Source organism: Crocodylus siamensis, chromosome 15 (assembly GCF_052110815.1).
Source record: "Crocodylus siamensis isolate JL-2025a chromosome 15, ASM5211081v1, whole genome shotgun sequence".
NCBI classification, from domain to species: Eukaryota; Metazoa; Chordata; order Crocodylia; family Crocodylidae; genus Crocodylus; species Crocodylus siamensis.
Window position 1 is genome coordinate 54,656,260 of NC_143409.1, and position 8,627 is coordinate 54,664,886.

At 57.9% G+C, this 8,627-nt stretch overlaps 1 protein-coding gene across 2 annotated transcripts; it reads left to right on the plus strand.

Moving 5' to 3' along the window:
- The first annotated feature begins 4,226 nt into the window (after window positions 1–4,226).
- Window positions 4,227–7,474, plus strand: LOC149852941 (HLA class II histocompatibility antigen, DR alpha chain-like). Of its 2 annotated transcripts, XM_090029456.1 has the most exons (5): window positions 4,228–4,372; window positions 5,044–5,298; window positions 5,821–6,102; window positions 6,351–6,501; window positions 6,792–7,474. In XM_090029456.1, the coding sequence occupies exons 1-5, from the start codon at window positions 4,291–4,293 to the stop codon at window positions 6,793–6,795; spliced, it is 774 nt and encodes a 257-aa protein (XP_089885582.1). In that variant the 5' UTR covers window positions 4,228–4,290; the 3' UTR covers window positions 6,796–7,474. The 2 variants fall into 2 exon arrangements, with proteins under 2 accessions (XP_089885583.1, XP_089885582.1); XM_090029457.1 differs by having other exon boundaries at window positions 4,227–4,372; window positions 6,351–7,474.
- Window positions 7,475–8,627: the final 1,153 nt, after the last annotated feature.

Sequence of the window (8,627 nt, forward strand, 5' to 3'; positions counted from 1 at the left end):
AAAGTGCCCCCTGCCCACCCAGCAGCAGCAGGGGCAGTGGCTTGGATTTATATCCCCTGCTGCTGCTGGGTGGGCAGGCAGAGCCTCACCATGGCAGTGTGGCTGGTGCAGGGCTCCTGGGCAGAGGGTAGCAGGGCAGGGAGCCCCGAGCCTTCAGCGGGCAGCCTGCATCTGCCCCTGCTTTCCCCATGAGCTCTGCTCAGCTCAGCTCAGCGCAGGCTGCGCCACACTCAGGGAGGCGTGGGGAGGCATCATCTTAGCCCCCCCCCAGCAAATATGAAAGTCAGTACCTATGCCTGGGGTGATTATTTTAAAATTTAAATCCAATATTTTGATACTATTGTTTAACTGATATCAATTTTGTTTCCCCACACGAAGGCTCAAGCTCAGATTTCTTTTGGTACCTTCAAAATATGCAACTAAAGAAAGAAATATCTCCTCAAGGACTTCAGGAAAGAATTGAAGGCACTGATGCCAGGGGGCTGTATTACAAGCTCTGGGCAAAGAAAGAGACCACCCCAAAATCTTGCACTGCAGTAGAAAGGCCCAGCTAGAAAGTGTCCAAAGCCCTTTTTGTACCACAATGGCCCACGCTTTGTGGCCACAATGTGAGTGGTATCAGTGTGTGCTACTTTATTATGGTAGACATCTATTAGGTTTACGGCAGGAAAGCATGGGAGGTCAGAGATGCCCATCCTCTGCAGCTACCGTGCAGAAGAGCTCCTGGGGTTTCAGGGGCCCTATGCTGTGCAGCAGTGGCGATGTGTAGGAGGTGCAGGGGGGATGCACACGCACCCCCTGACAGCCAGCATCCCCCACTTAGGTGATGGGCAGGGGGGGCAGGTGAGAGCGCTGGTGCCCCCCTGAGAGTGCTGGCTGGGGAGTGGGGGCACCAGGAGAAGCAGCCTCCGTGGTCCCCCATGGCCAATCGTGCTGACCAGAGTGGGGGGGAGGTAGTTGTTGTGGGGACTTGGGGGCTGTGCTAGTGGGTGCAGGACACTGGCAAAAAAAGTCATCCTGGGTGCTGGGAGAAAGTCATCCTTTCCCCCAGGAGATTTTGTCTTATGCCTCATTCCTGTCCCATCCCAAGATGGCTGCCTGATCCATGTCACAGATAACAAGCCCATTGTCTGGGGGATGAGCACGAGACCATTCCCCATTTTCTAGCCAACTCCAGATGGGACATTCCCTGGGGTCTGGGCATATGAGGCTGTCTCAGGGGCCCAGGAAATGGCCTCAGCTGGGTGCCCCCTCCTAGACCCAGGGAGAGGGTCTGGGGGGCTGCTAGGACCCCGGTCCATGGCTGTGGGCCCCGTGCACATTCCCCCGTCTGGACCAAGTTACTGAAGGGCCAAGGGCAAAGCTGGAGACAAACAGTGATTTCCAGGGAGGCTTTCCATGGGGGAGCAGGAGCTGTGATTTCAGGGGCTGATTGAAATCTCCTGGACTGACACCACCCTCCCTGGCCGGAGAGCAGGGAGCAGGGACGTGCCACCCACCAGCCAGAGCAACCCTGGGGAAACGAGGAGGTCCGAACCCCTCATAGATCCCAGCGCCCCGTCCCAGGCTTCACCCAGCTCCCTTCTCCTTCCCCGCCGAGCGGGGGTGTCCCCTGCCCCTCCCCATCCCAGTGCCCTGATCCATTTCTGCCACCACCAGTGTGACCCTACAGACCTGTCCATGGATCCTGCCCCCACCTGCTTCCTGGCTCTACACCCCTGCGTTTTTCTGGTCCCTTCCCTGCTGCCCCTGACCCCCTTCTCCCTCCCTCCCCCTCTGCAGTCTGTGGCCCAGGCAGGTGTCTCTGGGCTGTGGCTGGGACTGGAATGAGTAGGGGGCTGCGGCTTGAGTCTCAGCCCCCAGTTACTGACCCTGGCTTCCCCCAACTGCTGTGGGGCAGCAAAGGGCCCCGAGCCCCAGGGACTCACCTCTCGTGCTACAGGGCAAGGTGTGATCGCCTGGCGGCTGTGTCTGCAGAGCCTGTCCACTGAGCCTTGGTCAAACTCCCGCGTGCCTTTGGGCCAGTTCTGCAATCCCTGGTGGTGCTGGCTGCCCCTCCTGGGGCCTGCCCTGCTCTGAGGTGACCTTGTGGCCCCCACAGTGTGACCCTGAAGCCGCTTCCTCCCCTCTAGCCCCCTCACTCTGCTGCCCACGTGCCACCATGCAGCTTTCCAGCAGTGTGACCCTGCTGCCACTGAGGGGCTATGCTCCCAACCTGCCCTCTGCAGCCCCCTTACCTGGCTCTGCCTCCCCATCAGGGTGGCCCTGTTGTTGGTGTAATGCACTCTTGTTTATGCTGTATCATGAAATGGTCTGGGGGGCAGAGATGGCACCACTCAGGGACCTGACCCCCCCCCCCCCCACAGCACAACTCCTGCCAGGGGTGCAGCAGGAGCAGGGAGTGCAGGGCCTCTGGGTGGCTTACAATGGGGTGACCCTGCTGTCTGCACCTGCCTCCAGCACATAGCAAGGGGGATTTGCTGCTTGCCACCCTGCTAAATGCACCCCCCTCAAAAGCAGGATGACTCTGCTGCCTGCAGCCTCCTCTCAATGTGACCTCTGCTCTCCACCAGCCCCGCTGCCTGCCCCACTTGCCTGGTTCCTGCCCCGTACCACTGGTGTGACCTTGTTCCCACCCCTCTGTGTCCTGACCCAGCCCAAGACTTTCCCTTGGTGTGACCGTGGTGCTTCCCCTGTGGGGAAGCTGGGATCAGTCACCTCAATACCTCCAACACCTGCCTAGGACAGGGCTCCCTGGGGTACCTGGGGTCTCTGCACATCTCTGGACTCTGTGCAATGAGCCTCGTGGGCTCTCAGCACCATCAGTGTCCCCAGCAGAGCCCCAGCCCAGAAGCTCCTGGCCCCCAGGATCTGACCTGTCCACATCATTGCACAGGAGACAGAGATGAAAGCCATCAATTTCCTCCCAAAGTGAGATCTTCTCTGCCCAGCTTTGACTATCAGCCCCTGATGCTGCCCCAGCCCCAGGATTGGGCAGCCTCAGCCACAGGGACCAGTCTGCATCAGGCCTGGGCAGCTCATCAGTCACCAGGGAGAGCCAGGCTCAGCAGGGCTCCAGCACACACTTCCTCCTGCACCAAAAACTCAGTGCCTGGGGCTGGGCTGCAGGACACCCCCAACACCTTCCCTGGCCCAGCTGCAGCTCTTGGGGTGGTTGTAAGGTGCTGAACAGGGGGGCAGTCCAGGGCCCAGCCACCCCCTAGCGCAGGGCACTCAGCAAGATGTGTGTGATGCCCTGGTACGTGCCTTGGGACTGATACCCCAATGCCTCCCTGCTGGGGCAGATGGGTTGTCATGTGGAGGTGTTGGGGGATCTCTTGTGCATATGAATCTAGTGCTGGGGGCTGGGGGGGTGGGCTTTGTGGCTGGCCCCACAGGCCGAAGCTTGGAGCTCCCCCAAGGCCCATGGAGGGTCCCCAGCCCTGCTCTTCAGGGACTGTGTTCGAGAGGGGATTGCCACGTCTATGGGGCCATCACTGGAAGATCACCCACTGCTCTTGGTAAAGGCCTTGGATGGTCTCAGAGCCCTTGTGTCCTCCTTATCCCCCTGCACTTCCCTTCTCGCCCCCTGCACTGGGGCAGGCCTGTTTTCTTCAGCTTCAGGTGGGAGTCGAAGCCCAGAGACATTCAGGAGCCTCCCAAGGGCTTGCGGGGCACAGCTGGGACCTGATCCCTGGCACCAGAGTCCCAGGCCAGTGTCTGGGCAGTCAGCCCATCGTCCTTTTGTCCCTCTACCTGTCAGCCCACCTGGGGAGCATCCCCCAGCCCTGCAGATGGAGGGGGTGCATCTGTGTTGTGTGTGGGGAGAACGGGGTATAATGGAGGCAACACCCCAGTCTGTGCACAGAGGGGCCCAAGAGGGGTGCAGGAGGGGTTTGGTCACTGGGACGAGGCTGGGGCTCCTGGAGAAAGGTCCCAAGCCCACTTCTCCTTCCCTGAGGCAGCTGGGCTATTCCTCCCAGAGCTACATGGGAGCTGCTCTCCCCTGCAGACCAGAGGATCCATATCCCGTCCCCCCTGAAGGCTCCCCCAAGCCCTGTCTGTGGTAGCCTGTATGTGGTGGGAATTTATCTATCTCCATTCAGTGTTGCCCTGTGCTGCTGCCCTTCCTAGCAACAGCCTCGTCAGCACCGGGGATTCCTCCCATTAGCTGGGGCCCTGCCCTGCCCTCTGCTGTCTGCTCCTGGGACTCTTAAATGTGCCCCCCCACCCCATTCTCTCTATTGCTCCTGTACCCCGAGCCCAGTGTGAGTGCCCCCGAGAGAGGAGATGGCTGGAGGACGGGTCTTTCCTCAGGCCCAGCTGGCTCTGATCACCGTGCTGGCTCTGCAGGGCACTGGGGCAGTCAAAGGTAGGTGCAGAGTGGGGTCTAAGACACATAGGAAGGAGGTGATGGTGGGAAGGGAAGGAAGGGAAGGCACCCTAATTCCCCAGATGGCCCCTGGCACACCCCTCGAGAGGCAGGAGGGAGCCCTGATGGGACCAGGTGAGGGGGCACCGGGGCTGGCACAGAGTGAGCCGGGGGTGATCGGGAAGGGGCTGTGACTGCGGGGCACTGGTGGTGGGGAAGGAGCCGTGGGTCTGCTGTGAAGCAGCTCCTCTGCAGGAAGGCAGAGCCCCTCCCTGGGCAGCACTGGGGAGCTGGAAGCTTTGTGGGGGGCCCCATGCACAGACAAGCTATGGAAAGGAAGCATTTCCTAAAAGGGCGCCCCGGTGCTACACCCAGCTGAGGAGGAAGTGTCCTTGGTGCAGGGACAAACAGCCCCTGGCCTCAACCCCCACTCCTTTTCCCTGTGGCCCCCCTGTGTGAGGCCCTACTGACCCCATTGCACCTATGTGGTGGTGGGGCGGTGCTGTGCCTCATGGAGGTCCCTCGCTGTGTCCTAATGCAGTTGTAACACCCACAGGAGCACGTGGGGTGGGTGATACTGGGGAAGGACACAAGCCCTGAATAACTGGGTAGGGGCAATGCGGGTGATCCTGTCATATGATGAGTGGGTGTGCACCCTTGTATCTCCACAGTGGATCACGTGCTGTCCCAGGTGGCCTATTACCAGCGGACACATCCATCCACGGAGTCCGGTGAGTTCATGTTCGAGTTTGACAACGATGAGATCTTCCATGTGGACCTGGAAAAAAAGGAAACAATCTGGCGCCTGCCTGACTTCGGCAAGTTCACCAGCTTTGAGGCACAGGGTGCCTTGGGCAACATTGCCGTGCTCAAGAAGAACATGGAGATCATGATTGAGAGGTCCAACCGCACACGGTCCCAGATCGGTAAGCCCCAGGATGGGGGGACACGGTGGGAGTTCTCTGCCCCCTACTCATGATGAGCTCTGACCCGGGTTACGCTACAGAGCTGGGCAGCAGAGGGCACAGGGTCTTTCCTCCCAAGGGGTTATTGGCTACAACAGGGGTGGCCAGCCCGTGGCATGGGCAGCCTGTGTGTGTGGCACCTGGAAGACTTGGGAGGTGACAGGCATCACAGCAGCAGACACGGCAGGAAGCATAAAGCAGAGCAGCAGATAGGGGTGGGAACATAGGGAATGGAGCACAAAACAGAGCAGCAGATTGGACAGGGGAAAGGGATGAGAGGCATGTAGGGAGGGTGTTTGACTAATTTATGGCATGCCTGCCAGAAAGTTTGGCCCACACTGGGCTACGATGACCCCAGCATGGAGGGACTAGGGGCCTTGCCCCTCTAACGTGGTCCAGTGCCACTTTGCATGCCGAGGGCAGGCAGCCATGCGGGTAGAGTCTGGACAGCACTAACGGCCTGTCCTTGGCCTCCCTTCCCAGTGGCCCCAGAAGTAAAGGTGTTTTCTGAGGACCCTGTGGAGCTGGGCGAGCCCAACATCCTCATCTGCTTCGTGGACAAGTTCTCGCCGCCTGTGCTTAACGTCACCTGGCTGAAGAACGGGAAGGAGATGACGGATGGCGTCTTTGAGACTGACTTCTACCCCCGCGAGGACAACGCTTTCCGCAAGTTCACCTACCTGCCCTTCATTCCCACCACCGATGACTACTACGACTGCCGGGTGGAGCACTGGGGGCTGGCCAAGCCCTTCCTGAAGCACTGGGGTAAGGCTGGGGGGCACACCCATGGGTCCTGGATGGGCACAGGGCTGGGAAGCCGGGACTCCTGGGTCCTCCCTGGCACCGGGAGAAGGCTTGGGCCTAGTGACATACAGCAGGTGGGCCTGGGAGCCAGGGCTCTTGGGTTCGCTTGACTCCAAGCGGGCTGTACAGTAGGGGAGCTGGGAACCCGGACCCCTGGGGTCTCTCCCTGCCTCGTGGCCTCACTTTGTCCCTCATCTCTCCCTCTGCAGAAGCCCAAGTGCCCACCCCCATTCCTGAGACCACAGAGACTGTGGTGTGTGCCCTGGGCTTGGCCGTGGGCATCATCGGCATCATCGCAGGCACGGTCCTTATCATGAAGGGCATGAAGATGAACGAGGCCCGTAACCCACGGGGCCCATTGTGAGTAGCTGTTGCTTGTTTTCCAGTCTGTGCCAAGCCATCCTGGGCTGATGCAGCACCCACAGGGGAGACTCCCTGTACTGCTAACTACACAACCTATCCATCCTCGCTAGCTACACGACCTATCCCCCAGCTAATAAAGGGTGGCAACTCTGCGACATTGGCGTATTCCTAATGGGGTCCAGCAGCCCCCGAGACTCTTTTCTACTGCCAGGGAAGGGCCATGATCCCTGACAGGCCCAGATTCTGGGCCCATGGCTCCTGGTGACTGACAACCTTTTGCCTTTTAGGTAAGAAGAAGAAGAACTAAGCACCCCTGAGTCCTCCCCACATGCCTTTGCAAGAACTGCTTGCACTGTCCTCCCAAACCTGCCACCCCAGTGTCCCCACTCTGCTACCATTGACTTTCAGCCACTGGACCCAGGTGGGAGTCCCCCCTCACTCCGTGACTGTGACACGTTGATCATGGACTGTCTTCTACTGCTCCCTCACACTGGGGCTGGGGGTGGCTGCTGACCCATGGGAATGGGAAAAGGAGGTTCTCAATTAAGGGCTGATTGGGACCAATGGCAGCTGGTCTATGTGGGGCTGTGGCGTTATATCCACTGTCTAATACAGTCCTGGGTAAGAGTCTCTTGACCCTGGGGGGTGCTGGATTGGGCCTGGCACCTCAGCCCTTCTGTGAGTCAGTCATGCCTAAATTAATCCACTGAAGTTGCTTTTGGGCAAATCCACTCATTTAAGGTTAAAGGGGAGGGAACAGGGCAGCAGCCCCAGCTGCCCGTCTCTGCTCTGGAGCCCAGGTACAGATGGCAGGGTCACGGCATCTGCATGTATTTGTGTGTGTGTGTGACAGGGGTCTCCTTGCCTGTGCAACCCCTCAAAATTGTGCCCTGGGTTTGTCCAGAATCCTGCGTGCTGGAATCTCAATCTGCAGCTTTTCTGAACAGCAATAAAATAGATTTGGGGGACATTGCTGAGTGTCTGAGTGTTATTAAAACCTCTTTAGGCTGTTTTCTTGCAACAGAACAGCCTCCATCCTGGTGATGAGGAGCTTGGTTGGGATTTTTGGGGTGCAGGTTCAAAGATTCATAGATTCATAGATGTTTGGGTCGGAAGGGACCTCAGTAGATCATTGACTCCAAACTCTTGCCCTGGGTAGGAGAGAGCGTTGGGGTCATATAACCCCAGTTAGGTTCCTGTCCAGTTTCCATCCAGTCTTGTCCAGGCTGGTCTAGAAGGAATGGGGAGAAGGATGCCTTGGTTCTCTCCCAGCTGTGTGATGGGAATGGGGTCTAATGGGTCACAGCAGGGAGGTGGGAAGCCAGGACTCTTGGTTTCTATCCCAATTCTGCAAAGGAAGTAGGGTCGAGCAGGTTGTGGGAGCTCCTGGATTCCATCCCAGCTCTGGGAGGGGAGGGGCATCCAATGGCTTGAGCCCAGGAGTTTCACTTCCATTTTTGAGTGTGTTTACTGCAGCTTTAAGGAAGAAACATACACCACTTCCCTAGATAACAGTCCCCTGCCCCATGCTGTGGCCCGCAATGTATTACAGAGGCCAGTGAGGTATCTTCAAGCCCAGTCCCAGACTGCCCCACTCTGGAATCCCAGGGGGTGTACACACATACTAACTTTCTAACAGTTAAGTTGTCTTAACTTTTTAAAGTTGACTTAAGTGTCAGAGCATACATGCTTATGTTGAGCAGAGTCAACTTAAACGCGGCGTAAGAGAATACACCTCCAAGGTGCTGTACCTTGAGTCACATTAGTTAGGATAACTTAGCTCACAAGGTGGCTACCACCATGTCAAGGAGCTGTATGTGTGTATGCTCCAGCTTATCCTCAGTCACCTTAGTTAAGTTGCCTTATTTTAAGTCTTCTTAGTATGTGTGTACACACACCCAGTGACTGCAGTGTCTAACCCTGTCCCTGGGGGCATCTGTGATTCTTGAATCAACTCCCTACAGCTGGTTTTTATGGAAGATGTCCCAGTGCCCCATGGGAAGACTGGAGGACCCATGAGGCTATGAAGCCAGATGATAGCTAGAGCGGGTGACAGCTCTGCTGTGTTGCGGGTGTCTATAGTGGGGTCCCATAGGGTCCAGAGTTGTTTATTATGTGCTATA

What these genes read in the sequence shown, in the direction of transcription:
- LOC149852941 (XM_090029457.1), top strand. Translation starts at nt 4,291, where the DNA reads ATGGCTGGAGGACGGGTCTTTCCTCAGGCCCAGCTGGCTCTGATCACC. An exon ending in GGGCACTGGGGCAGTCAAAG is followed by an intron (nt 4,373 to 5,043) that starts GTAGGTGCAGAG and finishes GTATCTCCACAG; the next exon opens with TGGATCACGTGCTGTCCCAG. An exon ending in GCCCTTCCTGAAGCACTGGG is followed by an intron (nt 6,103 to 6,350) that starts GTAAGGCTGGGG and finishes CTCCCTCTGCAG; the next exon opens with AAGCCCAAGTGCCCACCCCC.